Source organism: Chiroxiphia lanceolata, chromosome 10, assembly GCF_009829145.1.
Source record: "Chiroxiphia lanceolata isolate bChiLan1 chromosome 10, bChiLan1.pri, whole genome shotgun sequence".
NCBI classification, from domain to species: Eukaryota; Metazoa; Chordata; class Aves; order Passeriformes; family Pipridae; genus Chiroxiphia; species Chiroxiphia lanceolata.
Window position 1 is genome coordinate 12521598 of NC_045646.1, and position 27842 is coordinate 12549439.

At 35.6% G+C, this 27842-nt stretch overlaps 1 protein-coding gene across 5 annotated transcripts in view; it reads left to right on the top strand.

Annotated features, from left to right (window-relative positions):
• The window catches only part of OPA1 (OPA1 mitochondrial dynamin like GTPase), a 53267-nt gene continuing 25425 nt past the window's right edge, over positions 1-27842 (top strand). For 2 of the 5 annotated variants that reach the window (XM_032697692.1, XM_032697693.1), the window contains exons 1-23: positions 1-63; positions 2239-2557; positions 2875-2971; positions 4206-4313; positions 5522-5575; positions 6431-6498; positions 11056-11166; positions 15783-15836; positions 16885-16989; positions 17996-18082; positions 18788-18901; positions 19222-19302; positions 19429-19503; positions 19841-19912; positions 20065-20164; positions 20673-20803; positions 21311-21383; positions 21475-21547; positions 22290-22405; positions 23115-23179; positions 23605-23681; positions 26490-26655; positions 27177-27329. In XM_032697692.1, the coding sequence (XP_032553583.1) occupies positions 35-63; positions 2239-2557; positions 2875-2971; positions 4206-4313; positions 5522-5575; positions 6431-6498; positions 11056-11166; positions 15783-15836; positions 16885-16989; positions 17996-18082; positions 18788-18901; positions 19222-19302; positions 19429-19503; positions 19841-19912; positions 20065-20164; positions 20673-20803; positions 21311-21383; positions 21475-21547; positions 22290-22405; positions 23115-23179; positions 23605-23681; positions 26490-26655; positions 27177-27329 (2328 nt within the window). In that variant the 5' untranslated portion in view covers positions 1-34. The remainder of the gene's footprint in view (positions 64-2238; positions 2558-2874; positions 2972-4205; positions 4314-5521; positions 5576-6430; positions 6499-11055; positions 11167-15782; positions 15837-16884; positions 16990-17995; positions 18083-18787; positions 18902-19221; positions 19303-19428; positions 19504-19840; positions 19913-20064; positions 20165-20672; positions 20804-21310; positions 21384-21474; positions 21548-22289; positions 22406-23114; positions 23180-23604; positions 23682-26489; positions 26656-27176; positions 27330-27842) is intronic. The other 3 variants (XM_032697695.1, XM_032697694.1, XM_032697697.1) reach the window with 3 other exon arrangements.

Below are 27842 nucleotides of genomic sequence, written 5' to 3' on the forward strand. Positions count from 1 at the left end.
TCCCGGCCCTTCTCGGCCCCTCCCGGCTCCCAGGATGTGGCGGACGCGGGCGGCGGCGGCTTGGTAAGCGGGACGGGTCAGGGCAGGCGCGGCGGGTTGCCGGCGGGCCTGGCCCCCGCGCGTCGGGGTGCCCGGGGCGGGAGTCACGGGGCGGGCCCGGAGCTGCCCCGGGGGTCGGTGCCCCCGGGCGAGGCATTCCCCGCCCTCCAGCTCCCCGGCACCTGCGGGAGTGGTGCATGTGGAAGGGAGCTGCGTGTCCCGCTTTCTCGCCCTGGGGAGCTCGGGCCACCCTTATGTCCAGGCGTTTTTCCGTCCCTGCATCCCGCTTGTTTTCCACCTTTCTCCTGCACCATTCCAGACAGGAGCAGGGAAACTGAATGGCCGGCAGTAGCACGATGTTCCTTGGTTGGTTTCATAGAATCACAGGATGGGTTGGGTTGGAAGGGGACCTTGGAGATCAACCAGTTCCAACCCCCATCTGGGAGCAGCAGTAGGAAAATAAACGTTGTCTAGTGCTCAATGAGAGAATACCACAGTGCTTTTTGCTGGGTTTCCTTTACTTTGTAATCACAGGTGTAACAGGCCACTTTTTCTTGTTTTACAAGACATTTATAATCCCAGGGCAACATAAGAGTAGTCAGGTTGCAGGCCTGTAATCAAACAGATTCTAATGCCAGAGCTAAACGTGTCTGGAAGGCTAATATTTGCTGTTAAAAACAGCTTCCCAGAGGCTTTAAATTTGGAACTCATTAATTATTTGATTTAATAGCATATTGTAGTATGGTTTTCAATCTAACTGCACTGTTGTTCAGTGGAGATTTGAAGGTGTTCTTTTTGTCAGTGTTCATCAGGAGTTTTCAGCAGTGGGAGGAGAGAAGAAAGAAAGAGGAAGTTTGGTATAATGGAAGAATAGTGGGGGGGGTTTAATTATTTATAAGATTTCATATTAATTAAAGGAGACTGGATTTGAAACATGCATACCACTCAAAAGGCAATTGTTGTTGATTGAGTTCTTGCCTTAAGACTATGAGCTGGAATTTAATTTTTCCTTCAGTTTAAACATACAGACTGAATGCTGTCAAACACAGTGTGTTCTAAAAGAACAGTCACAGAGAAGAAAGTTACATAATATTACACAAAATGCCTTTAGCCCAGGTGAAGACAAATAATGAGGAGTAGCTGCCATAGAATGTGCTACCACAGGTCTCTGCTGAAAATATTAGATATCTGGGTAATGAATTTCAAGACTGTAACTTCACTCATATTTTGCATCCAGTAAATGATTTCATATTAACCATTCTGATATGATGGTGGGACTAAAAATGTTACAGAAGAAATTGGTTTTTCTAGAGCAGTTGTCTTTTCCCTAAACTAACCAAACTACCCCCAGATGTTGAAATGTGCAGAATAGTGTAATTGAAAATACACAAGGAGCTTTATCCCAGGCTGAGTGTTTAATGTAGGCAGGGCAGGACCGATGTGGTTCCTGTGTTTCAACATGTGCATTTCATGGCTGAGCTCTGTTTTCAGAGTCAGATCTTTCAGACTGAAATTTTCCCTCCTGCATAAATCTCAGTTCCTTCATGAAGGCATCAACAAACATGGTGCAGCCATCTCCAGAAGTAATGTTGTCTGTGCACAACCCAAGACAAAACCGTAGTCCTGTAATCCCAGAACTGCAGTGTGTTAGAGCAAAAGGAACTGAAAGATGTCGTTGAGTACATCCTTTCAACCCAAAGCAGAATCTACTTTGCCAAAATAAGACAAATATATTCTACAAAGGATTTTTTTCTTTGTATTGTTTCTTTGAAAATCCTCTGCAAACTTAATGTTCTTTAAAAGTTCTTTCAGAGAATAAGATAGGCCAAACTGTTTTCATGTATGTTGCAAATATTCTGTGGACTTCAGTTCTGTTTGCCCAAACTGTGTTTTACCACAGACGTGTTACGTGCCTTATTCCAGTGCAGAAGTTAAATTGAATTCATAACAAACTGCATAAATGGTATATAAGGTTTTTGCTTCTGTAATCACTAGAAATTCCATACCCATTAACGATGTTTACGGCTTTTTATTTTCCTGGTACATACCAATGATGGCTGGAGATTGTACATTCAGAGTGATATAATAAGATTAACTGTAACCAGCTAAAATGTAATGTGAATTGCTTCTAAAGAAGCATTTGAGTTAATGGTGTGTTGAAGAAACCAGTTACTTAGAGCTTTTATTTCTTTCTTGTAGTGTCATCTGCCAAAGTCTGGCAAACAGCAGCTGTGGAATAAAGAGAAAATCACCGCTTCAAAACCTGCATCTTGTTTGCCACAGTGTACATCATCCCTACTATCCAAGTTCAAAGTTTCAAAGACCTCCTTTAAGGATATCCGTTCAGCTGTTCTCTTCTCTTAATCGTCTTCCCCTTCGCAGAACAAAACTTTTAAATGTAAAATATGGATACCAGTTCCACAGGAACTTTTGGCTGGCCAGACTGGCGTCAAGGCTTCTCAAAGTTCGCTATCTTATATTAGGCTCTGCAGTAGGAGGTGGTTATACAGCCAAGAAGGTATTTATCTCTGGAAGCTGTTTTTTTGCATTTTATCTTTCTTATTACATACTTCAAAACAGTAGTTCTTGGTATAGCCACAGAAATACAAAATGTCATTGTTTGGTTAACTAATGACAGTAAAGATGAGTGAACATGGAAAACATTGTTTTGGAGAACTACTGTAGACTTTAAAAGATCCAAGTATTACTCATATCTAAAGATGATGGTTTAGTATGTTTTATATGTAGGTATAACTTTTCAATAGATTGCTCATAAGCTTCTCTACGTACATTTCTTTTTCTATTTCTACCATTATTTTTTCCTTTTTGTGTTAGACATATGATCAGTGGAAGGACATGATGCCAGATCTCGATGAATATAAGTGGATTATTCCTGACTTCGTTTGGGAGCTCGATGAACTGATCGACTTCGGTATCACAAAAGCCATGTTGTTACTCTATCTAAAGACTGGCACGTGTAAAACTTAAACATAAGAGCATAGGTCCTCAGCAGGCTCCAGGAGTAACTTCTTAGCTGTAATTTGACTGAACTTGTGTGTTTAAACTTTGATGTGTGTCTCACCAAGGCATTTGTATGAGCGTGCTTGTAGGAAGAAATTATGCATTGTTTAGCATGGATTTTCCATAATTCATCTTTTCATTTGAGAATGTTCTTGGTCCTTTCATAAGGCCATATAATCCTATTATTGAAAGAAGATTTGCAGCATGATCAAAGGGACTTACACAGGTTTTGGTAGTATTGTGCATGAAGTTCTTTCTTTCTTTGTGAATGACACAAGTGAAGATATAAGTAGATAAGTAAAAAATATGCGTGAGTAAAAGACCAGTTGAAAAGGCAAAGTAGTGAACCTCCCTGTCTACAAAATTATCTTGAGGATACAGAAGAAAAGAAAATGAAAAATATAGACTCTTGTTTTCCTGAACCTTCAGGTTACAGTAGAGGTTTTTGCATATTTTCAGATGAAAGAGAAAAATCTGAAAATCAAGCACTGGCTTCTTATATATGCAGGGTAGAAAGGTGGTGTTCTTTCTTTAAAAAAATCATTTATGAAGATTTTACTATGTAGAATCATTGTGTTGGAAGGGACCTTAAAGATCATCTAGTTCCATGCCAGGTATGAGCATTACATAGATAAATGCAGATTGAATAACTGAAACAAATGTTTTCTTGTTCCTATTGCTAGTGGACACTACATTTTTATAGTACTTTAAAGCTAATAATTTTACTTTTTTAAAGGATTACAAAATTGGCTTGTTATGAGATTGAAAACTAAGCCTGTCTTAAAATGTTCAAGATGTGATCATAGTTAGAGTTAAAAGATCCTCTACAAAATACATGAGAGATAATGTATGAAATGTGGTGAAATGCAGCAGTAACTTCTAGGTAATTATAAAGTACCTGAGGCAACTACCTTATCAGGAAGTTCAAAGTCTAAAAAAGCAATTGGTTTTTCTGATCTGATAATCTTTCCCAACACTAGTGGGGGGAGGTGTAAGTGGAAAGAAACTTCTTAATACTTTTTTTAAAAAAGAAAAAAGCTGCATCCTGAAACAGTTGCTAGGTTTTACAGCCTAAGCCATTTTTGTTCACAAAAAAAGTGGGGAAAAAAGACCCCTACTCACTAACTGCTGTACTGTTTTCCTAGAAAAGCTTATCAAAGCCCTCCCTGATGCAGATGACCTTGCCAAACTTCTGCCTGACTTTGACAAGATTGGAGAGAGCTTTGCTTCACTGAAAGGATTTCTATCTCCTGGTGAGAACAATTTTTCAGCTTAGTTTTAATTTTAAAAGCATAACCTATTCAAGATGGGGGTGCAGGTTTGTCCTTAGACGCTAAAAGAAAGTGGATCCTGAAAATGTATGGTTTCAGTGAATATCTCATCTGAAAGTGTTATGGACACAGGTAAGTGTAATGTATTTTTAAAAGCAAGAATTCTAGTAGCAAGTCCAGAGAACCAAAACTTGAAATTGAATAGCAAACTAGAATTCTTGTACAACTCTAACAGATTGAAAGCTTGATTCCTTCAGTGAGTCAGAGAAGCTGGATATGACCAGATAGAACTTGGTGGGAGTGGCACTGGACAGAAACAGTATCACAGCTGTTACAGGAGAAATGAGTTGGATTATTAAGAATGAAGGGTCTTAATACTGCAAGCATGTGAAATAAGAAATTTGTAACAAAGGTATTTTTTTGGGTTGAATGATATTTTCCATCTGGACGTGGCCCCAGAAGAACTTGCTTGGAGATTTGGATTAGGTAGGGGTTGCATTTCAAAGGAATAGGTAGGAGTTTTAAATCCTTCACAAAAGACACAGGAATGGTCTGTCTATTCAGTGTACCCAGGTAGTTGCAGGCTTAATGGTTTTCATGTTTTTGGAGCCTTAAATTAGACATTTCTATCAGTGGGCATTTTAAAACTAAGAAATTACTGATTTGATCATCATATCTGACTTGCTAATGAGCACACCCAGTCGTTCTTGTAATAAAGTGCAAGATTATTCCTATTATACACCTTAATAATTATCAAACCACATAAATTTGTATTCGTGAAAGGTGATATCTGTGAGGTGTTATTCTTCTAAGTGTGTTTGTAAATATTTTCATATCATTGTGCATAAGAAGTGTGGTTTGTTTCTTTAAAGTACTGTCAATGGAAGAATTAATTTATTAATCCTACAAACTCAGCAGGAACCTAAGTAGGGACCAAGCTCAGCAGAGAAACAAGTAGATTACCATCTCCTATGTATTTTGGCTGTTTAAAATTTTGAGAGTTTAAAGTTGTGTTGTTATTGACTGGTATAGTGAGATGTCACCTGTTATTTGATATTATACTCACACAGGCATAGTGGCCATTTATGATTGTGTGGTCCTCCAAATGAGACAAAGACCCCTCATCTTTATTTTGCATTTTGTTTTGTATTTATAATTTTTATTTCCCCTCTTCTGCTGATTTTTCACAGGTTACAATTTGGTTAGTGAAGTCATAGGAGCTTCTGATCTACTTCTGTTGTTAGGTGTGTAAAAGCCCTTTTTCCTGCCCTTAACCTGCCTTTTTAAAACAAACTTTAAAAGCTCTACTGTACTAAGAGGAGTGAATATCAATATAGACACAACTATTTACAGCAATTTAGTATTGATTTACGAATACTTTCCAGCTATTTTAAAAATACTTCATAGAATTATAAAATATGCTAAGTTGGAAGGGACCCATCAGAATCATTGAGTCCAACTCGTGGCCCTGCACAGGACACCCCAAGAATCACACCATGTACCTGAGAGTATGGCCCAAACACTTCTGGAACTCTGTCAGGCTCAGTGCTCTGACCACTTCCCTGGGGAGCCTGTTCAGTGCCAAACCACTCTCCAGGTGAAAAATCTTTTCCTGACTTAGATCCTCCCCTCTGACAATGAGTAGATGAATTATAGATATATGTCTGCCACAGTCCTTAGCAGATGCTTTTTAATTCCGGCTTTTTCCAGAGGCTTCTTTTTAAAATCTATGTCATTGTAATAGTAAAGTTGCTTTTTTTTTTTTTCTCGTTACAGTAACACCAGTGGAATCTGTATTATCCTTCTGTGTTTCTCAGAGTTAATTTTACAATATTTTGAGAACTTTTAATAGTCTGACTGAAGCTGCCTACTGCCTTGTGATATAACTAATCTGAGTCACAATCTAGATAAAAAAAATTTCAGATGAGTTTTAAACTGATTTTCTTCTTCAGTTTCTTAAGATTAATCTTTTTTTATAGGAACTCCAACGATTATTGAATTATTCATAGAGGTTGAAGCTTTAATTTTATGGTAGGTGTAGTTTGAGAATTTTGAAGTGCCTTTTGCATCTTATATGAGTTTCTGTAATTATGTTCTAGGTGCTCCAGGAGAAACAGCATTCAGGGCTACTGACCAGGGCTATGACAATGACAAACAGTTCAAGAAGGTAATTACTTGCTTGCAAAACTGAACATTTCTTGATAAATGGGTATTTATTTTTTGAGACTGCATCAGTAGCTAGTTGCAGATTTTAGTTGAAGCAGCTTGAAAAGAATTTATCATTGAAAATTACTTGAGTATGCATTGCTACTTTTTGTATATATAAACAGTGCAGTGATAATAAATATTGTGGTGTAAGGAAATTTGAGGCAGTCCTAAAAATCTTTAGGAATTGCATTATTAAGAAAATCAGGGTTTTTATAAGAATGTGATTTTAGGTATTTTATGTGCATTTGTAATTTTTCCGGGCATGTTCTCAGTGGCACTTGAGTTTCTGGCTTATTACGGAAATTGGTTTAGGCTTTTATAGTTATTTTTAAGCATTTCTGCTTGCAACCTCATTTGTGTTGACATTTTCATAGTTGTAATTCTTACTTAACAATTCCTATCTTAATAAAGAATTTCCATTTCTTAAAGCAATCTGTTTTTTACTTTATCTAGATAAAGCATACATGACATTTTTGTTACTATTCTATGGGAAAAAAAGTTACTGTATTTTTGATAACTTAAAGTTTTAGCATTTAATTTTTTTTTTGTTTTCACGAACAGTAGATCCTGTTTCTGTTAAATTCCTAAATTGTCATGTTGCTCATTCTTTAAAGGCTTTTCATTTTTCCTCATTTTATTTTTTAGAATTCTTTGAAAAATGGAAGGAAAGCAATATATATCAGGGAATTTGTAAATAATCATATAGTTATTTTTGCAACTAAAAGTGTCTGAACTGGGGCTTTTCCATAAATGACTTTTCTGTATATGCAGGCATGTATACATTTATTCCACATTAATACTGCATGTCAATGTATAGTGAAACCTGTACGAAGCTCACATCTTGCTACCATTTTTTTCCCTTATAGAATAGTGATGAATTTCTTCATGCTTTTTATTTCCCATTTGTCTGCAGACTGTCCATTTATATTATTTTATTTTCTCTTGAGGGATTGCTTAGCACAGGTTTCACTGTATAAAACATAAAATATACCTTACTATTGATTTGTGAAGAAGTGGCCATCTGAGTTTATTGTCTTTAATAACTAAATTAACTGAAATTTTTACTGAATACCAGTAGTACCATTAAAACTTCTTATTATCCTGTATTTTTTTTTGATGCAGTGTTACTGCATTTTAATGTTGCCAACAAAACTTTGGCTATGGTATGGAAAATATCTGCCCATATGAAATCAGTATGATTTAGAAAATTTAGTCTGGTCTACTGATTTTTTGTTATGCCAATCACATCCAATGTGTGATGTGCTTAGAAACTGTTGGTTTACTAATTAATATGATCAATTTTGGTCAGAATATTTCAAACAAGTCACATATGAATACCTAACAAAACATAATCATTGTTTGTTGCTGGGCAAAATTATTATTTTCAAGACAATGGATTAGATGGCCTTTTTACATTCAATGCTTACCACTGTCCACCAATACTAGTTTAAGAATTGTGATTGTATGGATGCATAAAATGCTGTACTGTGGTATTAAATGTGTCTGAGCTTACTTTCTTTGTTTCGTTGTGAAGAGATTAGTAACTGATAAAGGAATCTAGGAATTGCTTATTGGGAGAAACCTTCTGGAGAATTGTTATTGGGCATGATCCTCAGATGGGTCTCTAAAAGCTTTGAGTGGAATGAATGAGAAACCAGTTACTTTGCAAAGTGACTGAGCGAGTGAAATGTGGCCTGAGCACCGAATCAGACTGTACTGCTTCCTGTCAGCTAATGTGTTTACCTCCTAATCTCTCACTTAATCCAAAAGGTACCATATTTTTAGAAGAGAATTAAATTAAGTGTGGAGTGTTCAGATAGTAGTTTAAATAAATGGAGTTTAAATCTCTTTTTACCTGGATTAAAATCTCATGCCTTGAAGAACCTGCTGCACTCTGGAGGAGTTGGCAGCATGTCGTTGCCTCGCTCAGCCCACACTGGGTCACCTACGTCAGTGGAAGAAGCAGCACAGTGTCCCACAGCCCTTCACTACAGCTACTGCTGGAGAGGGAAAAAGAGACTTGAGTAACAAATATCACTTGACTCTGATCTGTTTTATTTTTTAAAAAAAATCCTATTTTTTCCGTTCTCGCAAGTTGCTCAATAAAATTTCCATAATTTTCTCTTTTTTTTATTAATAGGACCATTATATTCCCAACTTAGGTACTCTGGATAAAACTATGACATTTATTCAGATTTTTAAAAATTGGCCTTTTTACCCTCCTTATCATTTTCATACCTTTGCATTGCTTTTAAATTAAAGAGAGAGTCATACTCATCTGAAGTACATTATATTAGCTTTTAATGTCAAATAATGGAGGGGAATTTAAAGTACATGCAGGAACAATGTCAGCACTTGTTTTGCTTTTTTTTTTTTTTTTTTACTTTATTTTGCACCTGGATATCATTATGACTTTGCAGGGTTTATCTGAATGGGTCTGTCAACTATTTTTATTCCCCTTTACATTGTTTCTTTGACAATGAAAAGAATAAATAAAATGATTGTAAAGAACTTGATTTTTGAAATCACATTAATTAATTAAGTGTTGATTTTTCTAGATGAAATTCTTGAAAATAAACCTAGTTTTACACTAGAATGATTGATTTTGGTGGAGGGGACACACAGTGTCCAAAGAGAGAGATGTAAATATTTTTGTTTGTGTCTTGATTCTTAGCAGCCTGGGTGTTCTGTGTATAGTTCTGTGCTATTTAAAGTTCTTGATTTCTAATATTTTTATATTTATTATATTTTTATATATAAAAAATATATACATATAATTTTTATATTTTTAATACAGTGGTATAAATTAAGAAATAGAATATAAAGTAAATAATATTAATAAGATTACTGACTGATATATACAATAAAGAAAGGATTACAGAGAAGCCTTTTAAATCACTTTATTTTTTATTTGAATATTTTATTAAATGGGGTAACTGTAGTTGAAAAGGGCTTTTCATACTTTACTATGGAATAAGATTCACATGTACCAGATGTCTTAGAAAGTAATTGCTCGATAAATAGTTAGATTTGGTGACTTCAAACATTTGTTACGTTTCCTGTTCAAATGCTAAAAGGCCTTCATGGCAGATTTTGTTCAGTGTTTTTTCTTGCATTTTTTTGACTCATAACAATGTTTAAATAGACTGTGTCAGGTCATATTGAGAGTTTCCCTGTCTGCAAAACTGGCAAAATATTATTTTTGTTCCGCAGATATTAAGTATAGCTCTGAGGCTCTCTCTCCTTGCTGCTGTATAGAAATGAAATCTTTTGCCTGGTTCCTGGTGCTGCTCTAATGCATTTGCTAGTCTGGCAGTAGAGACATTTATTAAATCTTAAAATGGTTCAGTAAAATAAAATTGAGAAGATTTTTCTGTGTTTAAAATGATACAAATCGCTATTTAACAAACGTTTATATTTGGTCATTTGGTTGTCTCTCTCCTTTTTGTATTTTCTCCTGTGTTGTTTATCCTTATGTGTACATGCCTGTGTGTGTATTTCATGCAACAAATGTATAACTTGATCATAGATGTCTTGAATTCTTACACCAAAGTTCTATTTCAGGGTTTGTTTTCATTCCTGAAGTACATTTTTGAAACATTTCATTTCACTGCATGTTTTCTTAGAATATGATGTATTATTTTATACAGAGCATTATTTAAATAGTTCATTAATCCTTTTGTCTGCATTCTCTGAAATAACCTGTTCGTAAAGTTATGGTAGATACTGGCATGATATTTCTAAACTAATTTTGAAAGACAGCTTGCCATTATAAGAATATTTTCTATGGAGGGAGAAGAGGAGAAGACTAAGCTTTGTGGAAATGCTGAATGAGTAAAGGAATAAGGATTAAGTTTTAGGGATTTTTGAAGTGATCATGAAGGATTATGACAGCACCAATTTAAGTTGCAGTGTGTTGCAGAAGTGGAGAGGGGACGCTTTTTATTTTTGATGCTCTAGAAACTATTCTTCTCATAGTTTGAGAAAATTAAGTGGCAGGCAAAAATCATCTTGCTATAAACTGTCTGTGTTTTGCTGGGTATAAAAACAAAAAGAGAACTTTTATGACAAAGCTGAGCCTCTTAGCTGTTGTGCACAGCTGTGTGTAGAATATCCAAAACACTGTAGATACATGGATAGTTAGATTCTGAAAAATTGCTGATGCTTAAGAACTTCTGGTATGAGTAACTGAAATGAAATTCTGAACACTTTGAGAATATTTTAAAGCCAGCATAGTTGAATTTTTAAAATATTTAGATACCTAGTCAACGTTGAATGTAATTAGGAAGTGTAGCCAAATGGTGATTGTTTTGTTCTACCTGGATTTGCAAAATGCATAGTTTTGCTGGCTCTATCCACTCTCGGTAGCAAGAGATCTCGCTAATGAAATTTCACTTTTGTTTGAACTGACCCATTCATACCTGGTTTTCATCTGTCTTTGTTATATCCTTTGGTTTAACTTTGTTCTCCTTACACCCCAAATTTTCCTCTCCTTTTTATTATAAACTCATGGCAGGGCCTGCTTGGGGAACTCATTCTGTTACAACAACAAATCCAGCAGCACGAAGAGGAAGCGCGCAGAGCCACTGGCCAATATAACATGGGCTCATCCCAGCAGAAGAGAAAGGTGATGGCTTAAGGGACGATATGTACTGCATTCACACTAATCAAATACTGCAGCCTTCTGCATTCGAGCTAGAAAAATCTAACTAATTAAATCAGGGGCCCAAATAATTACTACAGCCAGCTTCACTACAGTGTAGTGTGTATGTATAGTCCTGTTTCAATTTAACCAAGTTGCATTTAAAGCATGATGTTAAAAGCAGAACAGGTAATTCATGTCACATAGAAATTGAACAGATGTTCTCTGTCTATAAAAACTGTAATTTAATGTTCATACATTAAAAAAATATTTAAGGAAAGTATATGAATTGATGTCAAGTCTGTTTACTGTTGCTTATTGGTAGCTTTATCTTGTAACAGTGTAGCTATTTTCAGGCAATACATGTCTGGGAACTTTTTTCCCTGCTTTATACTGTTACCAATCTGAAAATGACAGGAACTTCTTAGAAACAATTTTGCACAGACACTGAAATACTGCCAATAATAACAGTATCTACTGTATATTAATCAAAGGTAGTCCTTTGTTTTCCATCTTAAAGCAGAATTTATACTGATATGTTGTGGTTGTTGAACATCTGCAGTTCACTTTACTTAATTTAACGTCATTTTATTAATTATTATATGGCTGAGATTAATTGGAAATTCTTCATAAATTGGGATATTTTAGTTGTCTAATCTGTTACAACGTGTAATTCTTGACTGCATTGATTTGTTGGCTGCTTCTGTGCCCCCTCAAAAGCTTTCTGATTACTTGTGCTTTTCAACAGCTTTGGAATTGAGCACTGAGTACAGAACCTGATATTCTGTACATCTGAAGATAAATCCCACAGAAAGAGGAATGCACTAAATGTGATCTGATGTCTAAACTTTTAGACATAATTGTATAGCAATTAATGTAATTGTCATGCTTTTTAGTCAACAGAGGAAAATCACTGTTCTCTGAAAGTATAGTAGCATTTCATACTCAAATGTTTTATTTTCTTTCCATATTATTTTTTATGTTTTAGACTTAGAACCCCTGGCCATTCTAAACTGTTAATGCTCCTTTAATTTAAAAAAAAAGATAGTGAAAGACATTTTTTCCTCATTTAATTTTTCAAATTTATTTAATTAATATTCTGTCTGGATTTAAAATAACACTGATGTATTCTATCCTCAGTTATACTGAGTCTAAGCATCATACAATAAAATATAATTATTTATATTTTAATAAATTTAAATTTAGTAAATTTAATTATTTGAGATTACTGTATCTCAGTATGTGTCCTACAGTTTTTCTTGCATTCATTCCCTTCCAGATGTGTATTTTAGTAAGAGTAAAGATGTCCTCAGTGGTCTAAATATTCTCTATTTGTTCAGTTACTTTTTTTTTTAGTAAAGGTAACTTCTTCAGCCTCTGTCAGATTGTATACAGTTTATTGAGAGAGCTGGAGTATGGAATAGTAGCTCGAAGTTTATAATGAAATGTATGAATTGTAAAAATTGCTGGAAAGGCAATACAATATTTGATATATGAAAATTTATCAGCCTAATAAACACAATCAGGAAGGAAAAATGAGCTTGATGTTGCATTTGTTTCTGATTGAAATTCTACTTTGTTAGTACTTTGTTGCAACTAATTCCACAATTCCCAAGCTGTGAAGCAACTTCAAGAATTATCTTTGGAAATATTATCCTACCCTCTGTGGAAGGTACTTTGTGTCTTCTGAGTGTTGAAGGTTCTACCTACCTTTGCATATAAAAAGTTTTAATTTAGCATTCAGGTCTCCCATTTGGCGTACATACCTTATGATGAGGAATGTGTCTTTGTTTGTCACACTAATCTTTTTGCTTGCATCAAATTAAAAGAGATGGTGGACTATTTTCTTTAATATCTTAATATGGTGATAGGACTCAAAGATCCTAATTATTGATCCAGATTCTCCTTTAGAAGAATAAATTGTTCCTGTTATGGAAATAAACCATTGTAGGTCCTTTTGAAAATATATGAACTGATGTTTATTTTTTAACTGAGTTGGCTTCCTTGCCTCTCTATTAGAGAAGTTTTGTTGGCTGATTTTCTTGCACATTTTTCCATTTTAATTACTCAGTATTAGATCTATTACAGTTGTAAATGAAATAATAGTAAGAACCATCTCACACTCAAGAGAGGATACTAAAAACAAAAAGACGATTGTTTCCTGTTGGGTCTTTTTGGTCAACCTTATCATAAATATTTAGCAGTATAATTTTTGAGTTTATAGAGCTGCACTGTGCATGGCTGCTTGAATGCATTTGATCTGGACCTTGGTAGTTTCATTTATGTGGAAATCATTATAGTTTTGTAGATGATCAATTTAAAATTATTTGTAGTATTGTTAGAGAATATACAAGAGCAGTAACTGTGGTTTTGAAGGTACTGGATTTTCAGAGGCATGTCATTATTTTGTACAATATGTAGCAAATATTGTTGGAAAGCAACAGCTCTGCAAAATGTTTGAGAAGCTTTCGGTAATCTTAGTAAACAGGTATCTGCATCTGTGTGCAGGAATCCTTGATTAAAAATGGCTCTCCTGTTTTCTCACAGCTCTTTATGCTGGCAATGGGGAAAGAAGGAGGAATCTTGATGTACAAACCATGCTTAACTGGATTAAACAAAAACTGATGTGCCTGTATAGACATACTTTAGTGGTTAATTTTTTATTTTACTTTTTTTTTTTGGTGAAATCATAGATTAGTCATGTGGCTATCGATACTTCAGATTGTTAGTTTTAGCTTTTCAACATTGGCAGCTTAAACATTTTTAGCACTGTTTGTGGAGTACATGTTCAAAGCACTGTTGGTACTAACACTGAAATAACACCTGCACCAAACACTGAGGCAAATACATCATTCTAGAGCTGTTTGTTATTTTTGACATAGCTTACCTAATTATCCTTGTCAGAATTAACCATCTAGTGCCAGATAATTCTTTGCTTCATATCTTCCAACTTGTGCGCTGTGTGTAATATTTTGACTCACTGTGTTAAACGTAAGCACACAGCCTATAGAGACACTGCTCATGTGGTCAGAGGTGTCTGTAGGGATGGGTTTCAGAGGTGCATCACAAGTCCTTTGAGAACAGCTTGCTTAAAAGCAGGGAACAGGAAAATATTGACTGTTTTGAAACTCTACCACATGGAAACACTTTGTTTTCCTTTTCTTTCCTTAATTTTCTTGTTGCTTATGACTCTCCACACCATTCTCTTTACCCTCCTACTTTTATTTTCCCCTTATGTCTCTGAGGTGTTGAAAGTGTGTGTATATGTAAATATTTATTTACATATACCACCTTGTGACTGCACCATCAAGTCCTCTCTGCTAAACTAACCCCATTTCTGATGCGCTTTTGCTACCTCTGAACTAATTAACAGAAATGAACAGCTAATTGACAGCACTTCCTCTTTGCTGTTACTCAACCAGGAAAATAATTGGACAAAGATGGAAGTGTCAGCTTGGATTTCTTTCTATAAAGTGCAGAGAGAATTCTGTACATTACAGTCTTAATAGCTAAATAATATTGGTCACTATGAATAATTGTGGATTTTTGTCTTGTTTAATCTGTAACAACTGTTGTGAAATCATAGTAACAGAATTAATTTATGTCTAAATGACAGCTGTCCTCTGCATAGTAGATAGTATGCTCTTCTGATCTGAAGCTGCCTTGAGTTGTAAATGTCACATGAGCTTTATTACATAAAGTTTATTTAAATATTAAAGCTTCCAGTAATTGTTTAGATTACAATTTTTTCTAAATTGAATGTTTCATCTGTCACCTATTGGATTTTATGCTGTTTGTAAATATTTACATCATAGCAATTTGTATTGCACCATTTATACTTTTGTCTGTGTGTTATTAAAAGGGGATTGTTTTAAACAACTGTTTATTACATCTTGATGAACATATTTTATGACTGTTTGTCTAAAAATGGTTCTTAGTGCCTGATCTTATTACATTAATGCCTTGAACTTCAAAATATCTTGTACTATAATATCTTAATTTTTCCAGTTTTTAATGTAATTTAAATAATTTTGAAATAACCCTTCAAGACTGTCCTACCTAACTAACATTTATGAAGTTGTGCGGCTTGTTTAGATTTATAATTCTGACAAAAAAGTATGAAATAAGAATCCTCGTGAATATTCAGAATTAGTGAATACTCACTTGAAAGTAGTTTCTGTAGCAATCAGGTGTCTAGTGATTTTATCCCATTAACATCATGCTAGTTCAGAGAATTAACATACGAGATCCTGAGAATTTGACCACAAAACTTACATTTAGTTCACTGGCCCGAAAACTCCCTCAGCACTGTATTAAGTTGCTTTTCCCTAAGCCCACTTTCCTAGTGTTAAGTCTTGAAGGATTATTTTTTGCATTTGCATGTACTGAAATTCAGACAGTTCTTTGATGTGAATCTCCTGTAGCAGGTGGAGGTTTCCATCAGCCTTAAATCTCAAATGCTAATTGAAGAATTTTACTTGCTTTAAAATGCATGTTAAGTCAGTTTTCTTATGTGGAGCAAAGCTTTCAGTTTGTGGTTTGGTTATTTGCAGTGGTTGAACTAAACAAGTGATAGTAGCCATGATTATTTTTCTTTGTAGGTTTCTGACAAAGAGAAGATTGATCAACTTCAAGAAGAACTTTTACGCACTCAGGTGATTTTTCTGAGTTACTGATGTCTTAAGTAGTGATTTATGTCCAGCAGACTCAGATTTACTAGACAAAAGCAACCCTGAAATACTTTTGGTTAAGCTGCAGTGCTTTCTGCAATCTGAGTTTATCAATACAGAGTTCTGTGTGTTGGCACAGACCAATCTAGTCTGTTTTTTCTCTGACAATGACTTACAGAATGCAAAACCTCATTCCAACGAAGTTTTAATCTCCTTGATTAGCAAGGCAGAACTAGTTATTTTTAAGCTAGATTTTTTCAGGGCTGATGCATGTTAGTCGTATTTGTCAGTATTTTGGTTTGCTTGCTCACTTTTCTAAAGTTAATGTACTTAATCTTTTATCTATTCGCTTATAAATTGATTGGCTTTTTGGCTCAGCCACATTGTTTTGAGACTGGTTTTTGTAGCCTCTTCATATATTTGCTAGTTTTGAATGCATTTATTATTTACATTTTTTTTACTAACAGCTTGAAATTTCTTTTGTTCTTAAAAATATACTCAGGCTAAATGAATTACTACATCAGAGAAAATGGTTTTCAGACTACATACCAAAAAATAAAAAAAAAATATATAATCTTCAAAGTACTGTCATAATCTCCTAAAGAGGACTGAGCTGGTACAGTTGTGTCTTGAACTGAGGTTGTATGCTGATTCACATTTAAGCCCTGTGACCTTTTTGGTTGAATGGCCAGTTCCCACTGACACTAATTTCTATCTGATTCCATAAGTGTAGCTTCTTTGAAAATGATGCTTAAGATGCCTAAAGATTGATTTATGTATTCCCATACATAATCAGTATGGGAACAGTGTGGTCTTATTAGGACTTTGGAAGCAAAGGCGTTGCATTGCAAAAAAAAATTCTAATGGTCTTTACTTGATGGCCTTGTATTTTTAATAGCTAATGATCACAAAGGTTTCCATATTTTTGAAGGACTTGCCTGAGGGATTATACATTTTCCATAGGTAAAATTTTGCATATGTGAGTGTACTATTTCCATAATTACACAAGTATATTTGTCCTTCTGTTTTATAGCTCAAATACCAAAGAATGCTTGAGCGACTAGAGAAGGAGAACAAAGAATTAAGAAAATTGGTACTGCAAAGAGATGACAAGGGAATTCATCAGAGGAAGTTAAAGGTATTTATGTGCTACAAAACCACATAGAAATGTAATTATCCCACATTTTCCACTATTTCCATGATGCTGTTTCATTTGTTAATTCATATATGAACTTTTAACATTAGTTTTAAGATACTTCTACTAATTTTTTGACTCATCCAGGCTGTAATACATCCCGTCCTTTTTTTTTTTTTGAAGTACATAGCTTTTGGAAATGGCTTCAGTTGAAGAGCACAAAGGGGCTACCACATCTAACTAAATAACCTACCCAAGTGATTGGGAAATGGGATTGGGTTATTTGATTTAGCTTCACTGTATTTTCTAATAATCTTGCTTCCAGGTCTTCTTACACCTTACCTTCTTACACACACAGTCTGATACCTTTATGCTGTGTCACGATTCTTACTGATTTTGGTAGGAATAAGTTATGGGGTCAGGAAACATCATTTAATGGCTCTATATAAATCCAGGGAGACTGAACTAAGTATGCTTTTGCTTTTGCCTACCAACATCCTGAGCATTCTAAAAATGGATGTTTTCTACCTCTCTCTGCATCGCTCACTGACCAATATTGATCTTGCTCTTTCCTCTGAGAACTAGAAGATAAAGAGTTCTTATTTGTACAGAATGGGACTGATAACTCTAGACCTTTGTTAATGCTTATTGTTCATCAGACTAAAGATGTAAATCAGTGTTTAATGGAAGGAACTCAGTTCAGCTTCTTAACTTGGAAACTGAATTTTGAGCTCTGTTGTTCTCTTATGCTGTACATAAGTAAGAGCTCTCATTTTCCTCCTTCAGCAAGATGCTGTAGTATTTTCATCCACAGGAGGAAGGAGTGACTTTGCTTGGTATTGTACTTCATGAAACAAAGATCTGAGCTGCAGTGTAGACAGTTGAGATTTCAAACCATCAGGAGAGAATAAAAACATTTTTACATGTGAGTTTACAGATGAAGTGGTCTGAAACTCAGTCTTTGTTGTCTTAATTGGCTGTGTTTTCTTTCTGTACTTCTTTTTTGCAGAAATCCTTGATTGATATGTATTCTGAAGTACTTGACATACTGTCTGATTATGATGCCAGTTATAACACTCAAGATCACCTACCTAGAGTAAGTACATAACAAATTCAGTGATTTTTTTATGAAATGCTAGTCTTATAATTGAATAAAGCATTTAATTTTATTCTCTGTTTAAGTTCAGATGCTGCTGCTGTGCTCAGCTTTTAATTTTAAATGGTTTCAGTCAGGGCACCCCATCCTCCTTGACTTTTTAAAATGGCTGTTGTTTGCCAGTGTGTGTGAGTGGAGCTCAGAGGGTAAGGTGTCCTGCTTTTGGAGGGGGCTGTGGGAAGGGGTTTGACTGGCTTGACTGCTGGTGTAGGGGACAACCAGGAATGCTTCCTGCTTGCACAACCACCTGTAGCACTGGTAGCTTCTATAGGAAACCACTATGATGGGGAAATGACAGCAACTACTTCAGAATTCAGCTTCAGGATAAGCATCTACCAGATGTGTAGTGTTTTGCCAGCTGAAAGGTGCTTGTACAAGAAGAGAGAGAAGAGCTGCCTGCCACGAGAGCAGCAAGTCCTTCCTCTCTTCATTAGGTGGTGCTTTGTGGACTGTACTGTCTTAAGTCAATTTTTTTGCATGACTACAACTTCATACTTATTCAAAGATTCCATCTTTAAACTAATGCATTTATTATCAAACAGAATACACCTGCTCTTGATACAGATTCATGTATTTCTAGTCAGCCTGTCTAAGCTTTCAGAATGTCCTGCTGAAAGCCAACAGCTGTTTAAACTTTCACTTAAGGTGGTGGTGGTTGGAGATCAAAGTGCAGGAAAAACCAGCGTGTTAGAAATGATCGCCCAAGCCCGCATATTCCCCCGAGGGTCTGGGGAGATGATGACACGCTCCCCTGTTAAGGTAAGAACCATCCTAATCTCTGAATCAGCATTTGCTGTATTATTCTCTCTCTGATCATGCCATTAATTGAAGTGTATGTAAACATATGTTTATAAAATGGCCTCTAAGCAAGAGGGTTGTTTCAGCCAATGATAAAACCTCTACAGGCCAATATATAATCCAAGTATACTGTCTGTGTAGTAGTAATGCCTACCATTAAGTAATTCTTTGCTAAATAAGCATTATATATAGTTGTATTTCTACAGTGGGAAGTGCACATACTTCTCATGTTTCTCTGTGTTAGATTTGCTGTGCTTTCTCATTGGGCTTTTACCATTTAGGTAACCCTTAGTGAAGGTCCCCACCATGTGGCTTTATTCAAAGACAGCTCTCGGGAGTTTGATCTGACCAAAGAGGAGGATGTAAGTATAAAGAAGTGACTGGAAGTCAGTATGACTTTTATTAACTCTGAAAAAATTGTGTCTTTGTGATCTATAAGCCCCTGTTCAATTGGAGTGAAATTTGATATTTTGCTTTTCTTGTAACAGCTTGCAGCTTTGAGAAATGAAATAGAAATCAGAATGAGAAATAGTGTGAAAGAAGGGTGCACTGTTAGTACTGAGGTAAGACTTCTCAAATATTTAATGGCAAATGTCTGTACATGTATATCTTTTGTAAGTACTCTTCAACTAGGATACTGTGGTGAATCTAGTTAGTGTATACTTAATAGTTTGCATTTGGAAAGTGTATTTGGACTGTTAAACTGTTAAAATCAGTTTTATATAACAGTTACTTGCATTTAAAGTTGTACTTCCTATTTAAAATTTACAGGTTGTTACTGATTAAAGCATTATGTGTGTAAATATGCATTTATATAGTTTTATGTGTGTGTGTTTGTGTATGCAACTACATGCAAAGTAGCTGTGTGTATAAATCTTGAATTTCAATTTTACTTCACAGACCATCTCCTTAAGTGTGAAAGGTCCTGGTTTACAGAGAATGGTATTGGTTGATTTACCAGGAGTCATTAGTGTAAGTATGGAATAAATAAAAAAATTATTTAAATTAACACATGAAACTGAGGTAGTGTTATTGGTGAGAACATTAGCTATTGGGGTTTTTTTTAACATCTTTGTTTTCTTTTTTCTTTCCTTTAAATATATACTTCCATATACATATTAAAGACTGTGACATCAGGTATGGCTCCAGATACAAAGGAAACTATCTTTAGCATCAGCAAGGCCTACATGCAGAATCCTAATGCCATCATCCTCTGTATTCAAGGTAATCAGAGTCTAGGTAGTTATCCAACTGGCAGGACATTTTGTTTTAATCATGGTTCTTATGTTACTCTGGGATCTACCCTGATTGTATTAAATTTCCTTTTGTGCTAATTTGTATGGCGTACAAAACAGAATGCTGTGGAATGTCTGTTTATAAATTAAGGCAATCTGTGCAGAATTTGTGGCAAAAAGCAACTTTTTGTAAGAGTTCTTAATCATTAAAGAAAAATGGTGGTGATAATATTCAAGATTTCTTCAAAAGTATTTTTGGAGGCAGCATAGAATAGTGGAGTTGAATATTTTGAGCAAGCTGGTATTGTTCTAAACTTAAATAGAACAAACTAGTTTTTTATGATGCTGGGAACAAAACAAATTGTCACTCTGTGTACCCAAAAATGGGTCTAATTTTACTGGTTTTAAGTTGTAACATGAAACTTACTTGACACCTACCGTGTCTTCAGTGTGTTAGATTACATCGTCCCTGAAACACAACTTCGTATATATTTTAGATGGGTCGGTGGATGCAGAACGCAGTATTGTCACAGACTTAGTCAGCCAAATGGATCCCCAAGGAAAAAGGACAATTTTTGTGTTGACAAAGGTTGATCTTGCAGAGAAAAACGTGGCTAGCCCAAACAGGGTGAGTTGAAACTGTTTTTGTCACATTGTGATGGCTTAAGTCACACATGGTAAAATATTTGAGACGCTGTTGAAACATTGGACCTGACCTACCTGTTCCAGATGCTTTTGAGTGCTTATTTTTGTTTTCAGTATGATTTTTTTTTTGGTGGTTGTTGTTTTAATCTCTCTCAGGCCTTGCTTTTAGTGATCAGCTGTGTGACTGCAGTCTCAGCTTGCTACAATACTGATTTGTTTCATGAAGGTGACCTGAACAAGTTCCATTTCCCAAATAGGCATTTTTGCTGTATTTTGTGTTTTGCTGTGTTGTCGTATTTGTTTTATGCCTTTATTTTTTTGTTTGTTTTAAATATCAGTAGAACTCGTAGTCCCATGACAAACTGCATCCTGCAGTACTCTGTGCAGAGATGTAACCAGATCTGGCTTTAAAATTGTGCCAAAGGAAATGAAGGAAAGGTTGTCTCTGTGCAAAGTTAACTATGGCTTTTTTAATCCTTTATTTTCATAGATCCAGCAAATCATTGAAGGCAAACTCTTTCCAATGAAAGCTTTGGGTTATTTTGCAGTTGTTACTGGAAAAGGTAAAGAGAGCTCTAGCTCTGCTTATTTTGTCCTTGGTAGCAGAGAAAACTGTCTAGATGGAACTGTTGCAGCACTCTTTTCTTTCTCCAGGAAACAGCAGTGAAAGCATTGAATCTATTAAAGAATATGAAGAGGAATTTTTTCAAAATTCAAAGCTATTAAAGTATGTTGCTATTTTATTCTTTTTACTAAAATGAGCCTGTGTTGGTAAATCCTAGCATCAGTTTTTCTTGTTGAACTTAAAAGGATTGCAGTGTGGAAGCACTGAGATTTAATCTGCTTAAATTAAGTACAATGTTGAGGTGGCCAAGTTATCCTGGTTTCCTAATGCTTGCTCTAAGACAGTGGAGACAGACAGGCAGCACTAGATTCCACTGGAGTTCTGGGCCTCTCTTCCGAGGTTTTTCTGTGTCTCTCCATTGGCTCTACAGAAACTAAGTTCCAGCCTGTGTCCAGGCACTTAGTACAGCAGGGAGGAGGGAACCCAGCCTGACTATGACTTGTGGTGCCTCTGAATATCTGTTATCTTAGTGTGACAATGTTGTATTCAAAGGGTAACCTGGTGGGAAGTTGATAGAGCAGAGTTTTGATTTCACAGGCTGGTATTTGTCAGGAAGATACCCTACGTGGTCTTTGGGACTGAGTACCTGCACTGCAGCCTCTAGAATAAAAAATTATTTGTGGTGAGGGGTTTTTGTTTGCTTGCTTTGCTTTGGGGCTTTTCCCCCTGCTTTGGTGATTATCTACATTGCATATTTTGGAGGAAGATACTGGAATTGGGTTTAAGAGCACATTTACATGTTATTTTCTGCTATAAAAAGCAAAGCTTTACTCTTGGGAGGAGAAATTATGGGCCAGAAAGCGTTGGTAAGCATCGAATCTCCTCTAGCTGTCTTCCTTTACAGGACATCTATGCTGAAAGCACATCAAGTAACAACAAAGAACTTAAGTCTTGCTGTGTCAGACTGCTTTTGGAAAATGGTGAGAGAGTCTGTGGAGCAGCAAGCAGATGCTTTTAAAGGTAAACATCTTTTCAAAAAAACAAGTGAAATAGCAACTTGTTGTTAAACAGGTAGTTCTTCCACATAAGGACGTATAAGGACTGTAACATATAAGGACTGGCTTTTGCTAACATGCTTGGGCAATTATGTTTTATGTGTTTTATATGGTCAATATTTCTTGTTAATTGACGATCACCCCTGTAAATCTTTATAAAAAGACCCAAAAAAGTAATTCATGGTATGAAGTACCCACTTGCTCTAAAAACCAAAGGAGCAAATAAGTATGAAGAGAAAAATCAAGGGGTTTTTGGTGTTGTTTTTTTTTCCATGAGCAAAACACAGTTCTTCCACTGGATTCAGATGTTGTTTAAAATGGCTTTCTACATAAAGGTCAAGGCAGGACTGACTTGTGCAGAGATGGAAGTCGAATGGCTCTTTCCACTATGTTTTTTTTAATGCATGGATTCTGTGAATTACAGGCAGAGTAGCAAGCGTGGATAGAATCCTTCTCAAATCTTCGTTTGTGAAGCCTAGCCATGATGATGATGATTTGGGCATAGACAGCCAAGAATTCTGCTCATTTGCAGACACACTTAAAGTGTGTCTTTTGTTATAATTTTGCTATAATAAAAACTTGTGGCAATTTTAGGTGCTGCTAAACTTTTAAGGTAATGATGAAGTTCATATAGACAATTAAAAAAATTAAGGCCTTGTTTCTGATTTTTGCAGCTACACGTTTCAATCTCGAGACTGAATGGAAGAACAATTACCCCCGATTGCGAGAGCTGGACAGGGTAAATTTAACTGCTTTAACTGCTGTACTTCAAAGGGTTGAAGATTAAGAATTAAAATTTATGCCATTTGATCTCATTTGTAAAGATTTGTTAAAGTTAACATAAAGTACTGACATTTTGAAGTGTGAGGACAGTGTATATTATTCTAGGGGAAGGAAATACTGAGCTCTGTTTTATGAAATACTGTTCTTCAACATTGTGATACTTCAATACTTAAGTCCTTCATTCTTCTACTATACAGTTATCTGACCTAACTTGCCCCCAGGAATAGGTCAGTGTTTCTTTGTGATCATGACAGAACATGACCAGGAGGTATCATTTGAGGTTTAAAGGCTGTAAGAAAAAGAATTGAGGGGGTTTTTTTTCAGTTTTTGTATAGAAACATGATCAAACTGTACTTAATCTTATTGTTTCCTTTTGCATAGAATGAATTGTTTGAAAAAGCAAAGAATGAGATTCTTGATGAAGTCATAAGTTTGACTCAGGTCACACCAAAGCACTGGTATGGTAATTTTTTTCTTTTTTCCCTTGTTTTTTTTTGTTTGTTTTTTATTATTTTGTTAACTATCAGAAGTTTGTTTTTAAAATATAAAGAGTTCTAGTAAACAAAATTTTCAAATACAAGTAAGAAACTGGTTTTCTTGGACAGTGTATTATCATGTCCTTTGTCCCTGTGACAGTTGTCTATGTTTGTTTGTTATTCTGAATCAGGAAATACTTGTATAACCCCTCCACAAAAATTATATGATATCAGTTTGTACTTCTATTTTTATACAGTGTAATGAACAATAAATATTCCTCAAAAATGCAAAGGAACAGTCATAATAAGTTTTCAGGTGTTCATTTGAAGTATGAGTGAGTAATTCCTCTTGATGTTTGGGGATTGTCACTGTGTGTTTCAAAATAATGTATTTGATGTTGGAAATCGAGGTATCAGAGATTTGGAAATTGAAAGAATGTGTCATTCCTGGCTGTACAAAGAGCTAATCTGGATGTGTGAGAGTTCCATCCTACGTGTGGATCTCGTTGGTAGCCTCAATCACTGGCACTGTACTACGCTGACCTACTTCTCTGTAAGGCAGCACAGGTGTGAGAGGGAGCTCAGCCTAAGCACTTTAACTGTGTAGCATCACTGCATAGTAAAGCCACTGTACATGTAGGCTGAGAGGAGAGTAGCCAACATGGAGGATTACTTTGACAGCCTGTATCACAACTGAGAACAATGAAAAAAAGATTTCTTTAATGCCTTTATGTTCAGTGACCTGAACTGAACTGTAACTTGGTCAAAGGTTAAAGAACGAGATAAACTGTCTGACTCTTAATAACATTAGAATAATGCTTGGGTGTGTGGCTGTGTTCAGAGAAAGACTTGTATGCAGTGTGTTAGTATGAAATATTGTTCTAGTCCAAATGTAATGCAGGTTGTTATTCTGGTGTTTGCTGTTGTTGGCTGTGTAATAGATGCTGAAGAACTCTGGCCCGCATCTAGTCTGCTTCATTTCATGTTATGGATTGGGTGGGTGCACAACATGAATGCTGCTGTGCATTTCCTTTGAAAGTTAGAGTGTAGTGGTGATTCTAGATTTATTACACTTAATGAGCTATAAATTACAACTGCAAAGCTAAGGCCTGAAACAAATGCTTTTATGAAAATGTCACTATATCCAGACTAAAAACAGCAATGCATTTGATGAATGCAAGTGTTTCTATTCTGTTAAAATTTCCATTCCTTCCAATTAAGTTTGATTAGATTAAGCAAAGCAAAAGTATTCTTATTGATAATCAGTAAAGAAGGAATGAGATTGCAATTGTTCTTAATCAGAGAATTACACTTCTCCTGCAGTGCATTTTAAGTGGTAAAATCTATAACAGATGGGTTCCAGCACACCCTGCAAGTGAATGCAAGTGAAACTAATTTGCCACATCCCTGGTTCTTTTAATGGTGATCAAGAATGATCAATAATTGATCTCTGCTTGAACACTATTAAATTATCCTACTTTAAACAAAGCTCTTTAAAAGATTTTTAATCGGTTTTTTTGCTGGTGGCAATATTTATTTAAAGATAATTTTTTCAACATTTAAATCCTTGAGTTCCTTTCAATTTTATATAAATATTTTTACTACGCTGAATACGCTGAACAGCTTTTTCAACAGTAGAAAAATTTGGGACTTTGTTCCCCATTAATACTGGTATGAAAGATGGGCAGCTTCAAACTGTTTAGTTCTTAAGGAAGGATGTTTTAAACACAAAATAGAAATTTTCAATTATGCTACTGTTGATATGGGGGGAGGGAGGTGATATTTATGGGAAATTCTTCAGTCTTTGTTGATAGATGGCCCAGTTAGAGTAGGGACATTATCAGGGAGGAGGCTTGCATCCTGAACTTCAGCCCATTTGGAAGAAAAGGGTCTGAGTCTTGTACCACCAAAAAAGGACAGTTTTTTTCTTTGTCTCTTAGCTCTCACCATTCTGCTAAATCTGGCATTCATATGATCTAAGCTGATTTAACATTCTGAGCAAGCATAAAATTAGCCTGCAGGAAACCCACAACCTGTACTAGAGACCGTGGCAGGAGCAGAAGGAGCGTGACTGACTCCATGGGTACTGGGTACATGTTACACTGGCTCAACTGAGTTGTCTCACTGCAACTGTAAGGCTTATTGCAATTTAGAAAGGTTGAAGTTGGATTGTTTCCATTGTTACTTCATGAAAAGCACAATAAATGGGAAAGTAGTGCTTCATTTGATAGTGACATGAAGCTCATTTGTTAATGAATGTCAATATACATTTTGATAAAAGGTTGGACCTGTCAACTTGCTTCATCATTTATCAAATCTGGGAGCAATCAATGAAAATCCCAAATGGAAAACTACAGCATGTTCCTACAATCAAATCAGAATACTGTAGAAACAAAACCCACATGCTCTTTTGGGAGCATGGACTGTAGTCAGATCATGTCAATGCTTTGCAATCTGCCCCCATGTTGTTCCCCCACCTCCCGTAAATAAACACACACACAGCTCTGCCTGGTTATCCTGGTATAATTAAAGGCTGCAAGGAGCTGTTTGTGCAGTGCAGGGGCAACTGTGAGAGTCTTAGAGGCCAACTTCTGAAGCTGTCTTTGCTGCTGAAAACATTGTGCATTTGTGTCCTTAGTTCAATGCAGATTTTGGTTGAAGTTGTTGTGATATTAAGGAGTATTTCCTGGGTTCTGTAGTCTTGTTTTCTCAGTGTTTCTAACAAATTGAATGTGTACCTGTTAGTTGCTTGTTTGGAAACCATCACATGTGTTACAACTTTCATTTTAGGGAGGAGATTCTTGAGAAAACTTTATGGGAAAGGGTATCTACTCACGTGATTGAGAATATATACCTTCCGGCAGCACAGACTACAAACTCAGGGACGTTTAACACCACTGTGGACATCAAGCTGAAGCAGTGGACTGACAAGCAACTGCCTAATAAAGCAGTAGAGGTAAGAATTTAGTTATTTAAATAAAAAAATAAAAAATTACAATCTGTGCAAAGCTTTTTTAAAATGACAGAATAACTCCAGAAGAGTAAGGTGATGTTTGAAGGACTGACTGTAGTTCTTTTAACCAACTTACACGTCAGACAAGACTGGCAAGATCTTGATGTTCAGAAGCATAGAGAGCAGAAACATTGTATTTTGCTCTTCTGGTGAGTTTTGCCTACTACAGAGCAACAAACCCAATTTTTACAAGGTTAAACTCTTCAACTAGGTGTATTCATATTTAATAGATTTTTGCAAGTTTAACAGAATTATGCTTGCTACAGTATAGTGAAGCCAAGTTTAGTGTTGCCTTTACTAGTAGTGGAAAAAGGACAAGTCAGTGACTTACTCTTATGCTTGCATGGTTTTTTCAGAAAGTCTCCAAATTTTCATACTTGCAAGAATTGTCATAAATGTTCACTTAGCAGCTGGTGCACAGTGTAATGGTCCATTTCAGGCTGAATTGTTTGCTAACTTTCTAGGTGGCGTGGGAGACTTTGCAAGAAGAATTTTCCCGTTTCATGACAGAAAAAAAAGGAAAGGAGCATGATGATATCTTTGATAAACTGAAACAAGCTGTCAAAGAAGAAACTATTAAACGGCATAGATGGAACGAGAGAGCTGAGGATAGCCTGGTATAATGTAGTGGGTTTTTTTGCCTTGTTGACTAAGTGCTGTTGAAATTTCTTTACTGAAGTTGCATAATCAGTATTTTTGCATTCTTTTGTTTTAATCCTGAAATGACAGGGAGGTGTGTCCATCTCACATTTTCTATATAATGTTTTAATACGTTCTCTCAATTCATTTCATTATTATCTTTTATTAGTTTCCCCCTAAATAACATCTAATAAAACTGTTTTGGTTGGTTCAGAAAAGTCATCCATAATCCACTGGCTACAGGACAGCCTGGTGGGAATTGTTTAGCATCAGCTCATTTGTTCTGTTTGGTGTAGTCACATAAAATAACATCATTTCATTACCATCTTTATAGATTCTGTAATCCAGAGGGGTTTCATATCTTGTCCTGCATTTTTTACTTTATCTATGCTAGGCTGTAGAAAAGAGTCAAGCTAAAGGCACACAAAAATATTTTTGGCAGTCCTTTGAATGGTGTCTCTTAAATAAATCGCATGTGCCCAATACAAGCT